This window comes from Schistocerca gregaria, chromosome 8 (assembly GCF_023897955.1).
Source record: "Schistocerca gregaria isolate iqSchGreg1 chromosome 8, iqSchGreg1.2, whole genome shotgun sequence".
NCBI classification, from domain to species: Eukaryota; Metazoa; Arthropoda; class Insecta; order Orthoptera; family Acrididae; genus Schistocerca; species Schistocerca gregaria.
The window spans coordinates 299,336,108-299,363,294 of NC_064927.1; the positions used below are offsets into that span (position 1 = coordinate 299,336,108).

Here is a 27,187-nt window from a genome sequence, read left to right on the forward strand (position 1 = left end):
TTCTTAGTGCAATAGCTATAGGGCATGGTCTCTGCATAAATGATTCATGTGGCTTGACAATTATAGCACATTCAAAGTTTTCATCCTTCCTGTCACTTAAAAAAATACATCATTATGTTCACGCAGGAGATCATACAGCTCCTCCCTTTATCTTTCTCTTATCCCTTCCATAGTCTCAGTTTTGAGATTAATTTCTGAGACTGTCTTCTTCAGATCTCTATAGTTTTTCCCCCACTGTTCACTATTTTCTCTTACCTTTCTATCCATTTCAGTGATGTTACCACCGTTTTTCCAGTTAACGACTCGTTATATTCCAGCATCAAATTAAGCTCTCTTCCCTCTATTTACTGGTTGTCTTTTACAGATTAGTACAGCTCCTAATTACTCATCCAACCATTCCAGCAGTATAATTCATATGTAGTTCAGGTACAACCATACTGTTGTGACAAAACTCTGTGTGGTGACACGGAAATACCTGTGTCGTAACAGGTTTATTTCACCTATCTGTTGGACCTCTAATCTCTATTACAATAACTGGCAATTCTGTAATTTGTATAATGGATTTCAGATGTTCATAACACATGTCATAGATTCCACTAATCTCACTCAGTGAATCCAGAAGTACTTCAGTCTCAAACCTTGTATATTTATTTTAATTTTACGTTGTAGTTTTACTACCTTATTTTTCTCAAAGTATCTTCCTCAGTTAGGTCCTACTCAATGTTTGCAAGTTATCTATAGTGTCTTCCATGGTTGTAACACTGAATTCTACCTCTTTATGAATCATTTGTCTCATTATTAGTTCCAGCAACAACATTACATTTTAAATTAAACACACTTTATCCTCATATTTACATCACTAACACTTGCATCCCCTGCTGTATTGATATTAGACTGAAAAATACTACCATCATCTATATCAAGTTCATCAAAAAGTTCCTCATTAATTGCCTATGATTTCATATTTATTTTATTTATCCCAGGATAATTTTTTTTTACACTCTGCTTTAATATCTGCTTCTCATTGCTCGGAACTGCTGCTACATTTACAATTTCTCTACTGACTGCATTTACCCCTGTCTTTGGTAACCAGGAAAATGAAATTCCCCCAGTTGTTCCTCCAACATGTTCATACTGTGGCCTTTTGCTATCCATTCTTTTTTATGGCCCCCAATTTCTCCTACCATCACTCCTGAAATTTCTGTGAAAATTTATGTTGACTTTGTAGTAATTCCATCTCCCATCCCTGTAATGGTTTCTGCTGTTTTGTATTTTTTTCTGGTTCTAAATGGTAAGCACTATCCATATTCACTACATAATCAGTGAATAAATCTACATTATCTCCTGGAGTACTTACAAAATCCCACAGTATATTTTCAGTCAATCTCTTCTGTAAGGTAGAAATGACAGTTAATGACTTCATTAGCTTCTCCTGATGTGCCAGCTTCCTAATTTCCCTCACAAAAAAATCTTACATATTTCTCTAATCTGGTCTGTAAACATTTCTGATGTAAAATATTATTCTGAATTCTGGATTGTCTTACCTCTCCCCAACATTCACTTAAAAAATCCCTCTCAGAATCTTTATGGGTAACAAAATTGTACTGATTTTGTTTAGCCCATGAGAAAGCTTCTCCTTCCAATACCTCTTTAATACATCTAACCTTTCATATGTCACTCATTCTACCCACAAATTTCAATGTACAACATGAAACACAATTGACAGTTTGTTGCTTTCCTTTATTATCCAAATTCTGAACTTTGTTTATGGAAGCATATTTATGGTACTGCCCACATTTCCCTGTTCCAGCAAAGCAACTATTGACTCTTTTTTAAGTTTTCAATCTTCTTTGCTATCATAGCACTGACTTAAGCTTTTAATTTATTCACTTTAATTTGTACTTCACTAACATTCTTGATTATCCCAACATGACTTCCTTTCCAATTCCCCTTTCAGACTTTGTTCCAATTTGGAATTTTCAGCCCTGCATTTTTCATCCAGTTCAACAAATATCTTCCATACCTCAGCATGTAATCTAGCACATCCCAGTTAATTTCTCACTATTTCAAATCTTAGCTTTATTCCCATTTCTGCTAGTATCTTACTTAATTTCTCTTACACAGACTGAATATTGTTATTCATTTCACTCATGCTGAAATTAACTTCATTTAATTGTTTTTGTTTGGTTCCCTTGGATTTTTGTTGCAAATTTTGTAATTACATGCTATTTTGAGCCTCATTTGCATGTCCCTACACTTGTGCAAAAGTGTTCACAATTTCTTTTAACTCATATACATCAATATTTTTTTTTGGAAGAATGTTAATATCCTCATCTGTCAATTCACATCAGTTTAAACTTTATTTGTAAGTGTTGGTCCCCTCACCACAATAAATAAAGAAGGAAGACACAGAAGTTTGCAGCACAGAATAATAAGTTCATCCCACAGCTCATGAGTCAAGATCAGAGACAATCTGTGAAGAACTTCTGGATCATGCAAATGAGAATGAGATATTCCTTCAGAGGATCATAACTGGTGATGAAACATGGGTCTGTGGTTATGATGTTGAGACTAAGGTCCAATCTTCTCAATGGAACAGGAAAGGTTCTCCAAGATTGGAAAAAGCTCTTCAGGTCAGGAAAAATGTCAAAACCATCCTGTTAGTTTTCTTTGATTTTGAAGGATTAGTTCATTGTGAATTCATGCCACAGGGATAAACTGTTAATTGATGGTACTACCAAGAAAATGTAAGAAAAAAATGGCCTGAAATGTGGGAGACAATTCATGGCTCTTGCATCACAATAAGACACCCAGATGTTCACCCCTGTTCATGTATGACTATTGCACAAAAAATGAAATCACTGCACTGCACAAAAAATGAAATCACTGCACTGCCTCATCCTCCTCACTCTACATACCTGGCCTCTGTAGATGTGTTTTTATTTCCAAAGTTGAAAAGCCCATTAAAAGGATGAAGATTTGCAATGATAGATGAGATAAAAGACAATTTGTAAACACTGCTTTATATGATCCAGCAAGATGTGTACTAAGACTGAAACTTCCTGGCAGATTAAAACTGTGTGCCAGACCGGGCGTGGTTGGGCCACCCTCTCCCCAAGGGGAGTGGCGGGTTCAGCGGCGTTCGCGGCGCACGAGGCGGAGGGTCAATGTGGAGGCTGGCCGTGTGGCATCGCCCGCTCTGCCTGTGAGTGGACATGTGGCTGCTCCTTCAGCAAGGTCCGAGCAGGCACACGGGGGGAGGGGTTTATTAGTTATTGGGAGCTCCAACGTTAGGCGGGTGATGGAGCCCCTTAGGGAAATAGCGGAAAGGTCGGGGAAGAAGGCCAGTGTTCACTCTGTCTGCTTGCCGGGGGGTCTCATCCGAGATGTGGAGGAGGCCCTACCGGCGGCGATAGAGAGCACTGGGTGCACCCGACTGCAAATTGTTGCTCATGTCGGCACCAATGACTCTTGCCGTCTGGGTTCAGAGGTCATCCTCGGTTCGTACAGGCGGTTGGCGGAGTTGGTGAAGGTGGAAAGCCTCGCTCGCGGGGTGGAATCAGAGCTAACTATTTGTAGTATCGTTCCGAGAACCGATCGCGGTCCTCTGGTTTGGAGCTGAGTGGAAGGCTTAAACCAGAGGCTCAGACGGTTCTGCGGAGAGCTGGGGTGCAAATTTCTCGACCTCCGCTATCGGGTGGAGAAATGTAGGGTCCCCCTGAATAGGTCAGGCGTGCACTACACGCCGGAAGCGGCTACGAGGGTAGCGGAGTACGTGTGGAGTGCACATGGGGTTTTTTTAGGTTAGAGAATTCCCTCCCTAGGCCCGACAAGACGCCTCCTGAGACGCGGCAAGGCAGGAGTAGGCAAAATGCAACAAGGAATAACAATATTAATGTGCTAATAGTAAACTGCAGAAGCGTCTATAGAAAGGTCCCAGAACTGCTCTCATTAATAAACGGTCACAACGCCCATATAGTACTAGGAACAGAAAGTTGGCTGAAACCAGACGTAAACAGTAATGAAATCCTAAACTCTGATTGGAATGTATACCGCAGAGATAGGCTGGACAGTGAAGGGGGAGGCGTGTTTATAGCGATAAGAAGTGCGATAGTATCGAAGGAAATTGACGGAGATTCGAATTGTGAAATGATTTGGGTGAAGGTCACGGTTAAAGCAGGCTCAGACATGGTAATTGGATGTCTCTATAGGCCCCCGGGCTCAGCAGCTGTTGTGGCTCATCACCTGAAGAATAATTTTGAAAATATTTCGAGTAGATTTCCCCACCATGTTATAGTTCTGGGTGGAGATTTTAATTTGCCAGATATAGACTGGGAGACTCAAACGTTCATAACGGGTGGCAGGGACAAAGAATCCAGTGAAATATTTTTAAGTGCTTTATCTGAAAATTACCTTGAGCAGTTAAACAGAAAACCGACTCGTGGCGATAATATATTAGACCTTCTGGTGACAAACAGACCCGAACTATTTGAATCAGTTAATGCAGAACAGGGAATCAGCGATCATAAAGCGGTTACTGCGTCGATGATTTCAGCCGTAAATAGAAATATTAAAAAAGGTAGGAAGATTTTTCTGTTTAGCAAAAGTGACAAAAAGCAGATTACAGAGTACCTGACGGCTCAACACAAAAGTTTTGTCTCAAGTGCAGATAGTGTTGAGGATCAGTGGACAAAGTTCAAAACCATGGTACAATATGCGTTAGATGAGTATGTGCCAAGCAAGATCGTAAGAGATGGAAAAGAGCCACCGTGGTACAACAACCGAGTTAGAAAACTGCTGCGGAAGCAAAGGGAACTTCACAGCAAACATAAACATAGCCAAAGCCTTGCAGACAAACAAAAATTACGCGAAGCGAAATGTAGTGTGAGGAGGGCTATGCGAGAGGCTTTCAATGAATTCGAAAGTAACGTTCTATGTACTGACTTGGCAGAAAATCCTAAGAAATTTTGGTCCTATGTCAAAGCGGTAGGTGGATCAAAACAAAATGTCCAGACACTCTGTGACCAAAATGGTACTGAAACAGAGGATGACAGACTAAAGGCCGAATTACTAAATTTCTTCTTCCAAAGCTGTTTCACAGAGGAAGACTGCACTGTGCTTCCTTCTCTAGATTGTCGCACAGTTGACAAAATGGTAGATATCGAAGTAGACGACAGAGGGATAGAGAAACAATTAAAATCGCTCAAAAGAGGAAAGGCCGCTGGTCCTGATGGGATACCAGTTCGATTTTACACAGAGTACGCGAAGGAACTTGCCCCCCTTCTTGCAGTGGTGTACCGTAGGTCTCTAGAAGAGCGAAGCGTTCCAAAGGATTGGAAAAGGGCACAGGTCATCCCCGTTCTCAAGAAGGGACGTCGAACAGATGTGCAGAACTATAGACCTATATCTCTAACGTCGATCAGTTGTAGAATTTTGGAACACGTATTATGTTCGAGTATAATGACTTTTCTGGAGACTAGAAATCTACTCTGTAGGAATCAGCATGGGTTTCGAAAAAGACGATCGTGTGAAACCCAGCTCGCGCTATTCGTCCACGAGACTCAGAGGGCCTTAGACACGGGTTCACAGGTAGATGCCGTGTTTCTTGACTTCCGCAAGGCGTTTGACACAGTTCCCCATAGTCGTTTAATGAACAAAGTAAGAGCATACGGACTATCAGATCAATTGTGTGATTGGATTGAGGAGTTCCTAGATAACAGAACGCAGCAGGTCATTCTCAATGGAGAGAAGTCTTCCGAAGTAAGAGTGATTTCAGGTGTGCCGCAGGGGAGTGTCATAGGACCGTTGCTATTCACAATATACATAAATGACCTGGTGGATGACATCGGAAGTTCACTGAGGCTTTTTGCAGATGATGCTGTGGTGTATCGAGAGGTTGCAACAATGGAAAATTGTACTGAAATGCAGGAGGATCTGCAGCGAATTGACGCATGGTGCACGGAATGGCAATTGAATCTCAATGTAGCGAAGTGTAATGTGATGCGAATACATAGAAAGATAGGTCCCTTATCATTTAGCTACAAAATAGCAGGTCAGCAACTGGAAGCAGTTAATTCCATAAATTATCTGGGAGTACGCATTAGGAGTGATTTAAAATGGAATGATCATATAAAGTTGATCGTCGGTAAAGCAGATGCCAGACTGAGATTCATTGGAAGAATCCTAAGGAAATGCAATCCGACAACAAAGGAAGTAGGTTACAGTACGCTTGTTCGCCCAATGCTTGAATACTGCTCAGCAGTGTGGGATCCGCACCAGGTAGGGTTGATAGAAGAGATAGAGAAGATCCAACGGAGAGCAGCGCGCTTCGTTACAGGATCATTTAGTAATTGCGAAAGCGTTACGGAGATGATAGATAAACTCCAGTGGAAGACTCTGCAGGAGAGACGCTCAGTAGCTCGGTACGGGCTTTTGTTAAAGTTTCGAGAACATACCTTCACCGAAGAGTCAAGCAGTATATTGCTCCCTCCTACGTATATCTCGCGAAGAGACCATGAGGATAAAATCAGAGAGATTAGAGCCCACACAGAAGCATACCGACAATCCTTCTTTCCACGTACAATACGAGACTGGAATAGAAGGGAGAACCGATAGAGGTACTCAGGGTACCCTCCGCCACACACCGTCAGGTGGCTTGCGGAGTACGGATGTAGATGTAGATGTAGATGTAGAAGTGCTCCACCAACTGAGCTACCCAAGCACAACCCATGAGCTGTCCTAACAGCATCAATTCTGCCGGTACCTTGTCTCCTACCTTCCAAACTTCACAGAAGCTCTTCTGCAAAACTTGCAGAACTAGCACTCCTGGAAGAAATGATATTGCAGAGACATGGCTTAGCCACAGCCTTGGGGGATGTTTCCTTTGCAACAGAGTGTGCATTGATATGAAATTTCCTGGCAGATTAAGATTATGTGCCGGTCTGAGACTCTAACTCGGGACCTTTGCCTTTTGCAGGCAAGTGCTCTACCAACTGAGCTACTCAAGCACAACTCACAACCCATCCTCACAGCTTCAATTCTGCCAGTACCTTGTCTCCTACCTTCCAAAGTTCGAAGAAGCTCTTCTGTGAAACTTGCAGAACTAGCACTCCTGAAACAAAGAATACTATGGAGACATGGCTTAGCCACAGCCTGGGAGATGTTACCAGAATGAGATTTTCTCTTTGCTGCAGAGTGTATGCTGATATAAGACTTCCTGGCAGATTAAAACTGTATGCTAGACCGAGACTTGGACTTGGCACCTTTTCCTTTCACTGGCAAAGTGCTCTTGGTAGAGGCAAAGGTCCCAAGTTTGAGTCTTGGTCCAGCACACAGTTATAATCTGCCAGGAAGTTTCATATCAGCCAGCACACACTCTGTTGCAGAGTGAAAATCTCATTCTTCATACTAAGACTGCTTCTGGAAGTGGGAATGGCATTTAGAGTGGTGCATCAATTGTCAAGGAGAGTATTTTAAAGGTGACCATGCACAATAATTTAAAGGTATGCTACAAAAAAGTTCGTGGTCAAATTTCCAGAGTTTTTGAACAGACCATGTAAGTAGCTGGAAGTTGTAGCTAACTGTTGTAAACAATCCATTTCTGATTTTCACAGTGGCTCCTTTTTAATGGCTGACAGGAAGTTACTTTCTGAATAATTCTTGTATCTCTTTCATAATATTGTTGATATTCTAACTTGAACTTTCCATTGCTTAATTAGGAATGTTATACTATAAATGGTGTGGGAGTTTGCAATGTTCAACTCAGAAACCTGTACTTTATAGGTAACTGATGATGATATTAGTATAATCTCTGGTAATGCATCACACTGTAGTGGACAAAAAATTAGAAACAACTAAACAACAAGCACAAATAAAAACATGAAAGGAAGATGGGAGTTTGATATTTACACTGAAAATCAATTCATCTATTTACATTCAGGAACAATAAATAACTTATTTGATAGTAAAAACATTCAAAAACTTTTGAGTAATTGATACGGTTGAATCTCAGCTCTTAGTAAGATTACAAAATGGATTAACAAAGACATGTATGCCCCTTAAAGTTATTTTTTATCATTACAGGAGAAGCAATGTATGTAAACGATTTGCCAACCATGCCAGGTGAACTATATTGTGCCTTTGTTGTTACATCTATCGCAAATGGTCACATAAGAGACACAGATCCCAGTGATGCTTTGGTAAGTGTTGATGCTGTATATTGCATACAAGTACTGCAGTTTTAGTTTCACAAAAATGTTATGTCTTATGTGAAGAGAGATTTTAGTTCATTCAATAGGAGAACATTTTAATATTATAGCCTTCCATTAATCATTTTCATTGTCAATGAAAAAAAAGTAATTCTGTCTGTTTCCTTGATGTCTGGAATCTTCCAGGCTCTTTTATAGTACTTGCTCGGGTCAAAACATCTTCCAGAATAGGAAGGGCTTTTATTAAAAGTTGAACACACAGTATTTGTTTTACAATTTGTTATGAACCAGCTTTTGGCTTCCTGGGGCAGCATCAAGCTCCTTTATGAAATAAAGAGCATTTGTACATAAACACTCCCAACAATTTTGTGATAGCTGTCATTATTTTCTGTGTATGGGGGTTGAGCCATGTTTGGTGCAGTTTGTACCCTTACTTGTTTCTGTACTGAGTGTAAAAAGTTGAGAGTTTTAACTGAATATTTGCAAGTCTGTTTACTAGGCAAGCTTGAGAAGTTTTTTGCAAGCAAGTAATGTAAGATATTTCAACATTCATTGTTGGTTTTTTTCCAATTTGTAGTTAAATTGATATAAATATTACTAAAAACCATAGAATATTCTTGTTGTTGTTGTTGTTGTTGTTGTTGTGGTCTTCAGTCCTGAGACTGGTTTGATGCAGCTTTCCATGCTACTCTATCCTGTGCAAGCATCTTCATCTCCCAGTACCTACTGCAACCTACATCCTTCTGAATCTGCTTAGTATATTCATCTCTTGGTCTCCCTCTACAATTTTTACCCTCCATGCTGCCCTCCAGTACTAAATTGGTGATCCCTTGATGCCTCAGAACATGTCCTACCAACCGACCCCTTCTTCTAGTCAAGTTGTGCCACAAACTTCTCTTCTCCCCAATCTGATTCAATACTTCCTCATTAGTTATGTGATCTACCCATCTAAACATCAGCATTCTTGTGTAGCACCACATTTCGAAAGCTTCTATTCTCTTCTTGTCCAAACTATTTATCATCCATGATTCACTTCCATACACGGCTACACTCCATACAAATACTTTCAGAAATGACTTCTTGACACTTAAACCTATACTCGATGTTAACAAATTTCTCTTCTTCAGAAACATTTTCCTGACCATTGCCAGTCTACATTTTATATCCTCTCTATTTTGACCATCATCAGTTACTTTGCTCCCCAAATAGCAAAACTCCTTTACTACTTTAAGTGTCTCATTTCCTAATCTAATTCCCTCAGTATCACCCGACTTAATTTGACTACATTCCATTATCCTTGTTTTGCTTTTGTTGATGTTCATCTTATACCCTCCTTTCAAGACACTGTCCTTTCCATTCAACTGCTCTTCCATGTCCTTTGCTGTCTCTGACAGGATTACAATGTCATCGGCGAACCTCGAAGTTTTTATTTCTTCTCCCTGGATTTTAATACCTACTCCGAATTTATCTTTTGTTTCCTTTACTGCTTGATCAATATACAGATTGAATAACATCGGGGAGAGACTACAACCCTTCTCACTCCCTTCCCAACCACTGCTTCCCTTTCATGCCCCTCAACTCTTATAACTGCCATCTGGTTTCTGTACAAATTGTAAATAGCCTTTCGCTCCCTGTATTTTACCCCTGCCACCTTTAGAATTTGGAAGAGAGTATTCCAGTCAACATTGTCAAAAGCTTTATCTAAGTCTACAAATGCTAGAAACGTAGGTCTGCCTTTCCTTAATCTAGCTTCTAAGATAAGTCGTAAGGTCAGTATTGCCTCACGTGTTCCTACATTTCTACGGAATCCAAACTGATCTTCCCTGAGGTCAGCTTCTACTAGTATTTCCATTCATCTGTACACAATTCGTGTTAGTATTTTGCAGCTGTGGCTTATTAGACTGATTGTTCGGTAATTTTCACATTTGTCAACACCTGCTTTCTTTGGGATTGGAATTCTTATGTTCTTCTTGAAGTCTGAGGATATTTCACCTGTTTCATACACCTTGCTCACCAGATGGTAGAGTTTTGTCAGGACTGGCTCTCCCAAGGCCATCAGTAGTTCTAATGGAATGTTGTCTACTCCGGGGGCCTTGTTTCGACTCAGTTCTTTCAATGTCCTGTCAAACTCTTCACGCAGTATCGCACCTCCCATCTCATCCTCATCCACATTCTCCTCCATTTCCATAATATTGTTCTCAAGTACATCGCCCTTGTATAGACCCTCTATATACTCCTTCCACCTTTCTGCTTTCCCTTCTTTGCTTAAAACTGGGTTTCCACCTGAGCTCTTGATGTTCATACAAGTGGTTCTCTTATCTCCAAAGGTCTCTTTAATTTTTCTGTAGGCAGTATCTATCTTACCCCTAGTGAGATAAGCCTCTACATCCTTACATTTGTCCTCTAGCCATCCCTGCTTAGCCATTTTGCACTTCCTGTCGATCTCATTTTTGAGACGTTTGTATTCCTTTTTGCCTGCTTCATTTACTGCATTTTTATATTTTGTCCTTTCATCAATTAAATTTAATATTTCTTCTGTTACCCAAGGATTTCTACTAGCCCTCGTCTTTTTACCTACTTGATCCTCCACTGCCTTCACTACTTCATCACTCAAAGCTACCCATTCTTCTTCTACTGTATCTCTTTCCCCCATTCCTGTCAATTGTTCCCTTATACTCTCCTTGAAATTCTGTACAACCTCTACTTCTTTCAGTTTATCCAGGTCCCATCTCCTTAAATTCCCACCTTTTGCAGTTTCTTCAGTTTTAATTTACAGTTCATAACCAATAGATTGTGGTCAGAGTCCACATCTGCCCCTGGAAATGTCTTACAATTTAAAACCTGGTTCCTAAATCTCTGTCTTAGCATTATATAATCTATCTGATACCTTTTAGTGTCTCCAGGGTTCTTCCATGTATACAACCTTCTTTCATGATTCTTAAACCAAGTGTTAGCTATGATTAAGTTGTGCTCTGTTCAAAATTTTACCAGGCGGCTTCCTCTTTCATTTCTCTCCCCCAATCCATATTCACCTACTACGTTTCCTTCTCTCCCTTTTCCTACAACCGAATTCCAGTCACCCATGACTATTAAATTTTCATCACCCTTCACTATCTCAACCATTTTTTTTATTTCATCATACATTTCTTCAATTTCTTCATCATCTGCAGAACTAGTTGGCATATAAACTTGCACTACTGTAGTAGGTGTGGGCTTCGTATCTATCTTGGCCACAATAATGCATTCACTATGCTGTTTGTAGTAGCTTACCCACATTCCTATTTTCCTATTCATTATTAAACCTACTCCTGCATTACCCCTATTTGATTTTGTGTTTATAACACTGTAGTCACCTGACCAGAAGTCTTGTTCCTCCTTCCACCGAACTTCACTAATTCCCACTATATCTAACTTTAACCTATCCATTTCCCTTTTTAAATTTTCTAACCTACCTGCCCGATTGAGTGATCTGACATTCCACGCTCCGATCCATAGAACACCAGTTTTCTTTCTCCTGATAACGACATCCTCTTGAGTAGTCCCTGCTCGGAGATCCGAATGGGGGACTATTTTACTTCTGGAATATTTTACCCAAGACGACGCCATCATCATTTAATCATACAGTAAAGCTACGTGCCCTCGGGAAAAATTATGGCCGTAGTTTCCCCTTGCTTTCAGCCGTTCGCAGTACCAGCACAGCAAGGCCGTTTATTAATTTTTAAAAAGTACACAAATGGATGCTGATAATGATGACTTTCTGCTAACCCTGTGTTATCATGGATGCACAATAAGTAAAGGTTATTAAACGTGATGAAAATTCGTGAGTAACAAAGTGCACAATTTCTACTTATATGATGAAAAATGAAACGATTGTTTGGCATTGTTGGCTGGGCAGCCTCATCCAGTGAAGTTGGCCGCCAAGTGCAAGTCTTATTTCAGTCAATGCCACATTGGGCGACTTGTACCAGTGAAGAGGATGAAATTTTGACAAGGACAACAATGCTGTCCATAAGCAGAGAAAATCTCCATCCTGGCTGGGAATCGAACCCGTACCTGCTGCATGGGAGGCAAGTTTATTACCACTCAGTTCAGCAGGTGGACTACATATATGATATGTCACTGTGACTCATATTTTAAATGGGCATCCACATTATCTCAAAATCTGTGCATTGTGCCTTATACAGAACTGTCACAGAAGTTAGCTTGTGACACAATAGTAAAGAAACTGCACTTGTTTTTGATATAGTGATGTTAAAATCCCTCTCCAGACATCCAGATATAGGTTTTTTTTATTTTTACCTTCTCAAAATTTATTGAGGAAAGACAAGAATGGACGTGAGCAATATCTTTCCCCATCCTTGTCTTATGTGATATTGTGCATCCTCTCTTATTTGATGTCATTGTGAACACAACATTAAATCTTAACCATTTTTTTCCTTTTTCTTACTTTACTATTAACACAGATAAAAGCAACTACTAATGCCTTCAGTCCATATTGTTTATACGAACTCCCTGCAAATGTTCTAGGCTGTGCCTGGAGTGGTAGCATATTATGATGCAAAAGATATTCCAGGAAAGAACAACTTTTACCCAAAAACTTTGACCAGCTTTACTGATGAGGAGGTAAGATCAATGAAAAAACCATTAAAATACAGAGTACAGCCTTTGCTGTTAGAAACCAAGCAAGTTTCTCCACATCACATTAATGAAACATTTCTACTATCTTTCTAGATATTTTGTTCTGGAAATGTAAAGTACAATGGACAGCCAGTAGGTGTGATTGTGGCAGAGTCACATGTGATTGCAGATGAAGCTGCCAAATTGGTGAAAATAAATTATGATGTTGTAAATGAACCCATCATTCACTTGAGAGATGCCCTTAAATCTGGAGATAAAAGCAGAGTTATGGTGATAGGTGAAATTAAGCCGACTGATACTGGCAGTAAGTTTTTAATAAACTGTGAATCTTTCTGATGGTAATGGGACAGATTTTAGAATAAGACAAATATTTCTTGTGGTATAACTTCAGTAATTTTCTTGTATGTATTGAAATAACTGTATGATCTTTGCTTGCGATTCTTCTGTTACACTTGACCAGATTCAGGGCATCCATGTCAAGAAGAGAAGAGGAAGTAGACGAAGATGACAAGGGAGATGACATTCTGCAAGAAGAATTTGACAGAGCTCTAAAAGAACTACAGGACAACAAAGCAACGGGTATTGATGACATCCCTGCAGAACTAATAAAGAATGCTGGTGATGGCATGAAAATGATGCTGCTTAAACTTATTAGGTCCATCTATAACACAGGAGAGATACCGACAGACTTCCAGAAATGTATCATTGTTCCTATACCAAAGAAGGCAGCAGCTACAAAATGTGAACAGCACTGAACTCTTAGCCTAATATCACATGCATCAAAAATTCTCATAAAAATAGTTCTGAAGAGAATTGAAGAGAAGGTGGAGGATATGCTGAGTGAAGATCAGTTTGGTTTCAGAAGGGAATTGGGAACAAGAGAGGCGATTCTGGCACTAAGACTCATTATCGAAAAGCAATTACAGAAAAATAAACCAACTTATATTGCCTTTATAGACATGGAAAAGGCATTTGATAACGTTATCTGGCAAGAGATGTTCAGAGTGCTGAGGAAAATTGGAATAAAGTACAAAGACATCCGCGTGATACTCAGTTTCTATAAGAATGAGGTGGCAGTGATTAGGAACTGTCACCAGGAACAACAAGCAAATATTAGAAAAGGGGTAAGACAAGGATGTGCTCTCTCTCCTCTTATATTCAATGCTTACATCCAGGAAGCTATAGACCAAGTTCGAGAAACTACTGAGGTGGGGATCAAAATTAATGGGCAGAAGATAGACATGGTACGTTATGCAGATGATATTGCTATAGTCACGGAGACAGAAGAAGATCTAGAGGAAGTCCTCAGAACAACGGAAAAAATTCTATACAATCAGTATGGAATGAGAATAAACAAGAAAAAGACTAAAGTGATGGTATGCAGTACAGGAGCAGAATATGAACGTCCGAGAATTAGAATTGGAAGAGAGGAGCTGGAAGTGATACAGGAATTTACTTACCTGGGAAGCAAAATCACAAGGGATGGTAGAAGCCGGAAAGAAATTGCGACCAGAATACAAAAGGCCAAAATTGCATTTAATCGGAGAAGGAACTTACTCACCAGCAACAACATCAGTCTGAAAATAAGGAAACGCATCATGAAAGGTTTCGTTTGGAGTGTGGCCCTATATGGATGTGAAACTTGGGCAGTTGGAAGAGCAGAGAGAAGACGGCTAGAGGCCCTGGAGATGTGGTGCTATAGAAGGATGATGAAGATCAGCTGGACAGACAAAGTAACAAATGAAGAGGTGCTTAGAAGAGTACAGGAAACCAGATCTCTGTGGAGGCACATCCAAACAAGAAGAGACAAACTTGTAGGGCACATCCTACGACACAACAATATCATTGGAACAATAGCAGAAGGAGTTATTGAGGGAAGGAATCGGTGGGGGCGACCAAGGATATCATACATGCAACAGATCATGAATGACGTTGGATGTAACACATATGTGGAAATGAAGAGGAAAGCAGACAGAAGAGAGGAATGGCGCTCTGCTGCAAACCAACCTCAGGTTTGAACACTAAAGAAGAAGATGTCAACCAATTGCCGCACATACATATTGGTTCTTAATTATTGTACAAAGTTGCACAGCAAGTGGCCCTACACCCCCTTCTGTTTGACAGCCACCAACAATTTAACTATATTAATGTATGGTATGCTGAGAATCAGCCCAGTCTTCAGACTACAGTGTGATTCTATGGGGGATTTTACAGTTCCATGCAGTCAGAACCTAAAACAAGCACAGATTTTTGGCACATTATCAACTGCTTCCCAGCATGACAAGTATGTGACTTTTTGAGAGTGTCACTGGGTTGACAATTTAAGGTTTTTGTCAAGATGTGGCAGTACACATGACTAAACCCATGCAAGATAGCAGTAGTGAGTATTCCGACTTACTGAAGAAATACCTAGGTCTTGCAAAACCTCCATGAGCAACAACACAGTGCATCACATACAGACTACAGAAGGCCCACATCTCATGCCAACCTAGGTATTTGGCACCAGATTGACTTGCCATAGCAGTAGTGGAATTTGACAGCATGGTTTGAGAAGACATGATGCAGCCATTGAGTAGCACCTGGTTGTCTCCATTACACTTGGTACCAAAAAAGAATTTTGCATGGTGCCCTTGTGGTGATTATTGGGCCCTAAGCACCAGAACTGTGCCCAGTCATAATCGTGTACCATCACTTTGGGAACATAATTATGTGGCATGACTATATTCATTGTTTTAGACAATGCAAAAGCATATATGCAGATTCTAGTGGCAGAATCAGATATACAAAAGACAGCCACTATCACTCCTTTTGGCGTTTTTTTAGAGTCAGTTCACGACTGTTGGTCTATGAAATGCAAAGGTACATCAGCTCTAAGATAAAAGGGCTAAACTTTCACTTTGCTTATCTTTATGAAAATCTTATGTCTTCTATCTCTCTGGAGCAGTATCAGGAGAATCTTACTGAGGGCTCAGAAGATAGTAATGGTATGGGATCATTTTCAGTACCAGCCACAAGTTAATTTTTTGGGTCACAGGATTATGTTGTCAGGTTTGTTACCCTTGCTGGTGAAAGTTGAAGATATCCTGTAGATGACACAAACATCTGCAAATACCTGTGTCATTTCCCCAGTGTCCTCACTTTCTATCACCAACATCTACCACATGCAGCAGAGTTGCAACCATCATTAACAGTGGTACTCACCAGTCCAAAGAGCTAGAGGAACTCAGAAGTTTCATGACCAGATGAAATGATCTCAGCTTTCAAAGTAGTCAAGCAGAGTTTAGCACACATGACATTAACGCACACCCAGAATAAAGTGCACCATTGGTGTTGGTAGTTTACATGAGTCAGACAGCAATAGGTGCAGCACTGCAACAACTTCATGATGGACTTGGCAGCGGGTAGCATTCTTGTCACAAACTCTTCATGTTGCTACATAAATGGAGTGCCTATGACAGAGAGCATTTAGCATTCTATGAAGCCATTAAATATTTCTGATCTCAACAGGAGGCTAGAGAATTTACCATCTTTACCAATCATAAGCCTCTCATATGGCTTGTGACAAAATAATATGAACTATTCACCTCAGCAGCATAACCAATTGGTCTACATTTATCTGTACCGTAAAGTCACAAAACACATTTCTGGAACAGACAATATAGTGGCTGGCTGTCTCTCCCATGTTGACAGCACCACTCATTTGACTGATTTCACTGAACCCACGGCAGTGCTACAATCAGACCAGGAGTTGCCCGACCTTCTTGAAGACTCTGAATCATTGCTTGAACTTCAGATAGTAGTGATACTCAGTGCTGATGCCAAGTTTCACTGCAATGTCTCTAGTGGCAAACCTCATCCTTTTTACCCATGGAATTTGGGAGGTGTGCTTCTGATAATATACATAACCTGTACCATTTGGGTTTTTCTGTGATGACATGACTAGTCTACACTTGTTTTGCATGGCCTGTAGTCAAGAAAGAATGATGAGAGTGGACATGGACATGTATTAAATATCAATGCAGCAAAGTCAACAGACATGCAGGTGCCAGTGGGCATCTTCCTGGATACACCAGTTCGATTTGCAAATGTTCATATTGATACTTTTGTCCTCTAACCTCCATGAAAGAGCCACAACTATTTATTAACAATGATGGATTGTTTCACCTGCTGGCTGGAAGCTGCACAAGTAAACAACATCTCAGCAGAGATCTTAGTTTCTGTGTTTGTTTTTACTTGGGTGTCATGTTTTGTTTGTCCTTCACATGTCATGGAAAATCATGGGTACCTGTTTGAGTCCGACCTGTTCATACACCTGACTAAATTTTGTGGCACTGTGCATCATAGAATGATGAGATGTCACCCCACCAGCACTGGGATGATAGAATTGTTATGTCAGATGACCACTTTTATGACTTCTGCAGTACTCATTAGCACCAGACACAGTGGCTATGCCAAAGGCTTAGACCGTGTGGAGTTTTACAATTATTTATTGAGCTTTCCTTACAGTTTCTCCCTCATCGTCGCTGCCCAGCCCTGCGGATCCTTCCACCTGGCTGCTGATGTGTAGATTCTCTGACAATGCAACTGCAACTGTCAGCAGAGCTATCTGTGCCACACATACTTTGCAGTGCCATAATCACCGGCTGCCTCTATTTTGCCATTCTCCACTGCGTGAAGCAAAGCTTACTACATGTGGCTGCAACAGAATGCTGGCACCGATCACTGCCAGTAGCCCAGAGATATATTCAATGCCAAGCTCTGACCCCCATTAAAACCACCTTATTCAGGACCACATAAAGTGGTGCAACAAGGTAACCGTATGCTCTGCATTATCATTAATGGCAAAACCACTACTGTCTCACTGGACTGCATGAAACCTCCATACCTCTTTCAAGAAGTTTCAATGAGGACAGCACTGCACAATCCTGATACAGTCTCAACTGCTTCATGACCATCGGTTCCAACAGCCATCAACGTGAAGAAGCCCTCTGGTCATACAATATGATTTGTTTTTGGCACTGTTCCACTTTCCCAGAGGTGACTGATACAGTAAACAGGAGTGACAATACAGTGCAAAGCAAGTCATGTGGTTTTCATGCATGATTTTGTAATAGTATCAAAGTGATTCCACACCAGGCATGAGAGGTTTTGTATTGTATGACACTTGTGTGCTTACTCTTAGAGTAGTTTTAGCATTCTATTGTTAACTGGTTATGGAGTTGCTTTTGACTATTGCACATCTGAGTTTTTGGGTCGATTCTACTTCCATGTAAAGCATCTATATCAAACATCTATCATATAGCTTTATGACAGGGCAAGTGATTTGACAGCTTCACTTGGAGCCACCTATTCTGCTTGCATTGAAGAAAGACCTGTAATTTACTTTTCCATATAATCAGACTTCCATGAAACTTGAGTGCAATTCCACTTGATAATTGCCTTGTACATTTGTCCCCACCGTGGTCAGCATCACTATAAGTTTCAGTATTATGGTCTTCATTGTTTTCACGTTTAATATCATCTAATATGCATCCCAATTCAATTGGTGAAAATAAAAGTTTTCTGTCAGTTTTACCATAATTCTCTAAAATTCTCTTCACATGTGCAGACTCATTTATTTGAATACAGTTGTCAAATTTCTTCATTTATAAGCTCAGGAATTAATAACAGTTTCTGCAGTGACCAGAAAATGTTTATCCAAGTGTTCAATTAGTTTCTTTGTTGTATCAGTGAAGCCTTTAGCAAATCCATCATCAACCTAAAAAAAAAAAAGCAGTATCATGTTTTCGCTATAGAAAATACATGTATCTGAACCACTTCATTACCTGCATTTAATTTTTAGCAGTAGCTAATTGATTTGCTGTTAAATTATTTATTTTCATTTTTAAACTCATTCCCAAGTTTTATTTTTCTCCAGAGAATTCATTTCTTTCTCCATTACTTTCATTCATTCTTCAAAATTTTCTGACTTCACTGATTATATGTTATTTCTTGGCATCTCACAAAGAAGCATCATTCTTGGTCAGTGGTCTGAATCTTCGTGTTCATTTTCTGTAAAGTCTTCCTTCTCATCTATGTGTACCAAATCAACAACTCTTTTAGTCTGTTGAGTAATGGTTTCTGAAATTGTTGGTGTTGAATTTTGCACCATCTTTGTGCAAACTCCCTTTTTGGAAAAATAAACAGTATATCTATAAAAATCAAAACCATCCATGATATCCTTTTCAAATTTTAACATGATACTTCTTCCATTTTTTACATGGGTACTCATGCATAGTATTTCATTCAAGCTACCACCAAATTATTAAAATTACCTTCCATGTTCAAAAATATCTCTGTTGGAGTGTTACCAGATTTTTTTGTGCGCCCAGTACAATACACACTAGATCGCGTGTTCAGAATTGCCTCATCCCACAATGCTGTTGACAGTTGCTTGGCAGAGCAGACCATCACATAGGACTCTATCTGCCTGCTGGGCAACTCCATTCTGCTACGAAAAATATGGTGGAGTAATTGAATGTTTCAGTCCAGATGCGTCAGCAGACTTAAGTATATCTTTCTTATGGAACTCCCTGCTACCACTTGTATACAGTTATTTCACAACAAATTCAACCATAATCTTCATCATTTAAATAAACAATAGTATTTTTTCTTTAGTTTCATCTTTATGTCACATAAGATATGCTCCTCTAAAACTTGAAAATCTTCTATAAAAACATGAAAATGTAGGTGACCCTACAAATCATTTTATTCAATTGGTGCATAAACACATACACATACTAAGTCATCAGATTTAGTGCATTTCTGCACTCTTTCACCAAATTCCAGCTGATCTTTACCATGGACACATCTCTCATATAAACTGCTATCAGTCGTTGTCTCTATAACACAATCCCTCAAAAACTGGTGCACAATACTTTTCTTGGCAAACAACTTTACTGCCAAATGATTAAATTCATTTTCACCACTGGACACAGCAGACAGCAACTGCAGTATTGTTTTTGAAAAATATCAATGGCTGTTTCTTTTAGTGCAATTTTCTTACCAGATAATGTATTGCAATATCTGTATAAAAAAATACCAGATATCTTCAAATATCATTCTGTCCATTTCTGTGCACTGAATACCTGTATATCAATTCATTGTACACCAAATGCTTCAGTTTGTACACAATTTTTAGCACTGTACTTACTTCCTGGAGTTTTAAATGTTTCATATGTGGTGTACCAACCATGTTAATATATTTTATGATGTGGCACACCACTGTCAATAAACCCCTCATTACAAGCCAGTTTATTTGTAACTATGAAACTTTCTTCTTGATTTTTGAAGTAACTGTATGCCTGCAATGTCTTTAACTTTCCATAGTACACTCATTTTATTGAAGACCATTTTCTTACATATATAACAAATCAAAACTGTGTTACATTGTTGTGATAAGTGTACTACTTTTCCAAATGAGAAGCATTTACAAATTTCATTCATTTTGAAATAGGATATTTTTGATATAGCTGCTCCAGATTCTAATCTACTGTTTTGTGATGTGATAAAGCTAATATTTAAAATTGTTCAGTAAATCTCAGTGGTGGGCATTGGTGCAGTCTGTGTAAATAATTCTCAATACTTAAAGAACATACAGAAGAGTGAGCAATTGTCACCAAGTCTCAATAAATTTGTAAAATTGTTGAGTACTTATCTTTTTCTTTTCTTTGTAGTTTCCTGAATGGTTCTCATTGTCCAATACATCCAGAAATATCGTTTCTGCCTGTGGAGGAGATTTTTGGGCCATAAATTGTGTTATGCTTTGATGTTAAAGTGATTAGTTGCAAAGAGTTTTTGCTTGATTATTGCCATCATCTAATACTTTGTTTTGAAGAACACACATCTTGAATAACAAAAAATCTGCCTTAAAAATGACCACATTGGCAATTAGCACCCCATTCTCAACAAAAAATGCCTAAAAGTTCAGCACCCAGACAAAGGCTGTAGCAATATATTTTGCTATGCAAAGATGACATACTGAGTCATACAAGCAAAGATAATTTTATATGTAATTAATACTTTTGATGTCTGACATTACAAAACTTATAAGTGGCATACAGAATTGTAGAAATAATAATATGTAAAGCTGGATGACTGAATGGCGAGGTGATTGGAACAGCAGTTTATCGTCTATTTAAAGTAAATGCTGCACTCTAGTTTGTAAATATGGAACTAAGGCCAGAGTTGTTAAATATCACCAATAATCAATACTTTCAGATGATATGAAATAACGTTGCACACCAATGCCAGAAAATAAAATAATTTTCTGGAAATGGAAGTTCCTTCATAACCGCAAAAACATTTGTTTATTAGTAGAAGTATTTTTGAGTTTAGCATTTGAAATGAGTTTTTATGAGCAGTATTAGCACTTGAATGAATATTTACAGAAAGCATAAAATGTTGTATTTATTCTTTGGCGGTGTAAAAAATTAAATTTTAATGCTTGTCTTTCAAGGGATGGCTTTGAACAGTGCCTTCCGTATTCTTTGGCACATCAGCTGATCAATGCTGGCTAATGGTTGTTGTGTGTGTTGCTTGTGTTTGTGTGGAGGGTTTCTATGAACATGCACAACCTTCCACAAGTCAAGGTGAGTCAGTTGTGAGCTGGAAGAAGAGGGGTCACACATCTAAACGGCTGCCTGTTTCCTCCAAAGAAGAAAGAAAAATCAAATTTCAGAGTCAAGTCTTGAAGAGTTGCATGATGATGAATTGTTGAAAAATCAAAGTGGGTGTGCAACAGACAGTTACAGATAGAAAATTGTACTTAAAGAGTATGAAGCCGAAGAGCAAGCATATAAGGCTTTAGATTCTGCAAGTTACAGTGGATCAACTGATGGAAAATATGTTTTAGTGAAGTTTCCTCCAAAGCAAGGTGTAGAATGTTATGCTGGACATGTTATTACTTATGATAAAATTACGTTTCTGACAAAATGGCATTCAAAGGTGGAATCAGATGAGGCTTCTTTGTGTGACCACATGTTCCTGATGTTTCACATTTTGAGAAAGATGTTATTTGAAGGATTCCAGCTGATCCTAAGGTAGATACAAGTGGAAGGCTTCATTTTGAGTTTAAATTTGATGCTTATGACATCTCCTAGAGTGGACACTGTTTCCTGGAGACTTCCTTCACTGTAGAGTGTTTACAGATATATTTTTTAAAAATGTGATAACTTTTTTTCATTACTTTTATTAAAGTCAATCAGACTGAAAAGATCTGTTTTTAAATAATTTTCTTATTTCTTAAGTACCTCAGCACCCATTTCCATTATTAGCAAAATAAAGCCATAATCATATGAAAAGTTGCAGGTGATTAAAGAAACCTAATATAAAATAATCAAATTTTTCTAAATAAGTTACTTTCAAAACTACAGTTATAAGCAAAATACCATGCTATTTCATATGATAGGGTTGCCATTTAACTGTAATTGACATGCCTACCACAGAATAGACAAATGTTCAAAGCGACCCTGTCCCATGGGGTGAAACTGAACACTGAAAAATTAAAAAAAAATAATAAAATAAGCTAAGTGTACAGGACAAAAATCTATAACATGCTTTATCATAGTCTACAAGACATCTTGCAACTTCTCAAAAAATTTTGTGTCAATATCTTGAGAAGTTTCTGTTTAATTTACAGAAATGATTATAAAATTTTTGAACTCACCCCACTCTATGGTAATAATAATAATAATAATAATAATAATAATAAGAGATGTTTCTCAAAATTATAAAATATGTTTGAGATATTTTTTTAGTTTTACCATCTTCCATCTGAAACAACTTTCATTTAATGTTTTTACAACTAAATATGACTAAATTATACTTGAGCATCCATTTAAAAGTAAATGAAAATCAAAATTTTGCATTGTGTGAAAAAAATATTTAATAGCTGGTTGCTTTAAGAAATGAACTAAAAATAAAAATGTGTCACTAACGAATTACATTATAGGATATAGACTGATGGCACACTCATTGTCATCCATTAACCTTCCTTTCTGGCATCACTGCTGTTACAATGCTTCCATAATGAAGATCTGTAATGATCAAGTGGTAGTTTGAACAAGGTTTTTGTAGCTCATATTCATGAGAATAACTAAAAACCTAACACTCATTCAAAGTACAGAGAACACAACTACAGTGAACTAACTGTTTCTGTAATGTCAGGTGACAACTTACAAAGAATATTAATATATACATAACAACACTGAAGGTACAAGTACTTTCACATATGAAAATTGTATAACATTTTAAATGTGAAGTAGGAATGATAAGTTCCAGTGTTATGAGATTTTCGAAACTAGTTGACAATTACATTATCTGCAAAACTGGATTGTCATAATTCCAGAACATACCACCAGTCAATCATACTGAGAAACAATCATCATAAATCACAGCATCAAATAAATTTTGAATGATGTGTCAAGGTGACATAAAATTTTATTGACATATTTCAATAAAACTTAGAGAAAGATATAGATAGATAGAGAGAAAGAGAACACTTCACTGGATTTAGAGATAGTCTGTACACGTTTATTGTTTTATTTCTTTGAATAAAAATTACTATTTCAGAAAGAAAAAATGCAAAACATGTCATTAAAGGCAGCTTCGACATTGGCAAACAGTATCATTACACAATGGAAACCCAATGTGCTGTGTGCATTCCAACAGAAGACGGTATGGATGTTTATGCTGCAACACAGTGGATGGATGAAACACAGATTGCTATATCACAAGCTCTTAAAATGCCAGAAAACAGGTAATATTTTGCATGCAGCTCATATTTTATATTATTTCATACAGTAATGAAGCTTCTACTTATACAATAAGTTTATGCTAATTTCCCCATATTGTGACTCCTTATTTCTGATTTTTATCTATAGTAGTTAGCTATGCTTTACGCAAGCTGAAGAGTACAGTGACAATAAATTCCTTTAGTTTATTTAGGGAATATACTGTGGTTATTGTACCTGACAAGTTAAAACTATTTGCCTAATATAGACTTAAACTGGATATCTCTGTTCTGTGGACAGTACACTAGCAGTTATGCTTCCTGAGTATTTCTCATTGACAAACTCTGAGCCCAAAAGTACCAAAGACAAATCAAGGCTCTAAGCAAGTATTAAAAACACAAGAAAATGTATATCACAGCCAAAACTCTGAAACTACCTGTGTTGTAAAATCATTCAGTATTTTGATAGGAATTAAGTAGAAATAAAGGAAATTATGTTCTCAGAGAGTAGTTTTAAAGAAATGATGAGTCACTGAAGTCACTGACCACAAAATTCAATGATTGCTCTCTCACAGTGGCAGCAATCATTGTACACATTAATAAACCACCAAATACAAATGCTTTAGATTTACTCCGGGACTGCTTGCAACACCAACAGATGCTAACTTCAAAAATATCACCAATAAGACATTACAATACTCATCTGGTCATTAAATGGTATTAATTTTCTGGCTATTATGCTATTTCTAGCAAAGTATTAAAATGTTTTGTTGACTTGATAGAACTGCACTAGTGGCGTGCCATATTGTTCACTCAGAATAAGATGTTATACTTCTTCCTCTCATGCTGATGAAAGATATTTATGTAAGAACATTGTTTATATAGTATTTAAAGAGAAAACTTTGCATTGTGCTTTCTGTGGTTGGATTTATGTACAGAGACAGTGAAGGAAGCTGATTGTGATGTTTGTTGGGCTTCTGCTGTTACTGGACTAATTGGTAGCCCAGAAATTATTGCTGCTGCTGTTGATGGTTCTGTTGAAGTGGTTACTGAAGCTGGTTGTAATGTTGGTTTGGCGTCTGCTGTTGTTGCTAAGACTGTTGTGGTGGTTCCCGGATTACTCATTGCTGGCACTGTTGGTGGTGCTCTAGATGAAGCTGGTTGTAGTATTGGTTGGGATTCTGCTGTATGTGCTGTTACTGGACTGGGTACTGCTGCTGATGTTGGAGTACCCACTGTAGCAATGGTCTCTATATTCTTTTTTTTATGTAGCAATTGTACAATTTTATGTCCAAGGAGTGACTTTCCACTTGCATGCAAATGCAAACCAAGTTTAGTAAAGTCTTCTCTCTGCAAGAAATCAATAGATAAGAAATGTTTGTTGAGGAATGCTTTACATATTTTTTTGAACTGTCTGTTTGTCTTAGTAATTTCTACATTCACACAAGAACTTTCTATCAGGTTGTGTCTATGTGGAATTCCAACAACAACTACTGACACATTCTTGTAGCAACTCAGGGTTTCTTTCAAATTATTTGTGGTTTTAATTAATTCATTTCTATATATCATTGGCACCCCCCAATTATTACAGTACGGCCATTACAATAAGACAATTTTGCGTCTTTTATGTTTCTTGTTACTTCAGCCATTGGTGCACCTGGTTTTACAGAAGAAATAGCGTTTAATCCATGTTCAATACATAAAATTTCCACTAGGCCACATCCATGACTGTCTGAATGTATATTCACTTTTAAGTTTGGTACTTTGCAATTTTTGGCCTGTTGTTTTGTCTTTGTACACATGTTTGTTTATATTGTTTACACTCATTTCTGTACGTATTTCTTCATCAAGTACACTGAATCGATTATGTCTCTGTAGGCACTAACGTTTTTCACATCTTCATGTGTGTGTGTGTGTGTGTGTGTGTGTGTGTGTGTGTGTGTGTGTTCACATCTGAAGAATTTTGTGTGGTAGCTTAGTCTACTCTTAAATGTACCTTAAATATGGCTGCCTGGGGTATGTCATATTGTTGACATTCCACCCTAGATTTTCCATTGTTGTAAAATTCCTATTTATCTGGCTTTAAACAAATAAAAAATAGCCTACTGGTGTCAGATATTTTTATTAAAAACTGTAAACTAAAATTATCCAGGGTGTGTACGACCCGGGACAACCAGGAGATACGGGAAAACCCGGGAATTTTTTCATCGGGCCCATGCGTAGTTGAGTGGCGTATGAGTAGTACCTTCTCCCATTTCTGGCTACAGAAATGTGGGTTGGCTGTGTAAGCAGTCGCAGCAAGCAGCTAGATGCAACCGGGAAATATTTTACTGCCGCACCCAAGCTACCAGATTGCCAGGTCTATGAGGGTGGGGGGTGGGGGCACCAAATTCATATTCCTGAGGAGAAAAAAACCTTGTTCACAAAGTGCCTAGCATCGAGCACAGGTTGGTCTATCGATTACGCATAAGATTTTGATGCGCATCCCTGTTGATTTTTGTACACACCCTGTAAGAAGGAGAAGAAAAGGGGACATCACACAAATTAGGGAAGAATATGACGTTTCGAAATTTATACAAAAATCTCATGCTACTACTTTTCCATCTCATGCTCGAGAAACTGGAGTGTATGAATGAAATGTGAAACTATTTTCTAACATAAAGCTTTTTTCTTTTAGCAGGCCTAATAGGCATTTTATGTTGGTCTTCGTGAATTATATTCTGTCTTGTTATAAAAATGACCATTTGTGCCAAAACAGTTTCATTTATTTCATGTGTGTTACAATTTCTGAAGCGTTAGAAAGGCCTGTTTTGTTCTATCTAGCAGACAGTGACAAAGTAGACGTAATCAAATTGAGAAACCATACCAGTCTTGGGTACTATTTGTATTAACACGTTACGCAGTATTAGAGAACGATATTTTGATTTTTCATGTAGCGAAACATTTGACAAACTTTGATGAGGTAGTAGGCTCTTTCACAGACAGGAAAGCATACCATATAAAGCTGCAGCAAGATTAGAGAGAAAAGAATGCTAGGAACTAAGGATTGAAGAAATGTGTACTGTACTGTATTGCTTGTCTTTTGTCTTTACTGGTTTTATGTATCCTATATTTAATTTTATGTCACCCAAAACAGGAAGTTATTACCTAACAAGCAAAAAAGAGTGCAAATTTTCTTAGGAGTTCTTGTTCTCCCGATTACAAACAATCCCATCCAGTATTAATTGCGAGATTTTTTTAAGTGGGGCAGGATGTCAAACCAGGCAACTGGCACCACAGGACATTTTTAATTTCCACTGTCCTGAATATAGTTTGATGACATGCAGTACAAAATATACACATTTCAATTCCACCAGGTGAAATACAGTGACGTACAGTAGAAGAATGCTGTGTGAAGCGGGGTGGCACTGCACTCTGGTACACTTAAGACCAAATAACATGCCTTACATTTCCTCGAACATATATATTTTATGTATGAGACTCTGCAGAAAGATGTGTGCTACAAAATGAAGATATTTTTGAAAATTCGATTTTTTTAAAATTTTTGTCATTGTATCTCAAACGCCCGAGG

At 38.3% G+C, this 27,187-nt stretch overlaps 1 protein-coding gene across 1 annotated transcript in view; it reads left to right on the forward strand.

The window, feature by feature from the left end:
• The window catches only part of LOC126284382 (uncharacterized), a 329,783-nt gene that overhangs the window by 211,197 nt on the left and 91,399 nt on the right, over positions 1 to 27,187 (forward strand). Inside the window, exons 14-17 of the mRNA XM_049983265.1 lie at positions 8,083 to 8,198; positions 12,735 to 12,830; positions 12,939 to 13,149; positions 23,457 to 23,643. Of these exons, the coding sequence (XP_049839222.1) occupies positions 8,083 to 8,198; positions 12,735 to 12,830; positions 12,939 to 13,149; positions 23,457 to 23,643 (610 nt within the window). The remainder of the gene's footprint in view (positions 1 to 8,082; positions 8,199 to 12,734; positions 12,831 to 12,938; positions 13,150 to 23,456; positions 23,644 to 27,187) is intronic.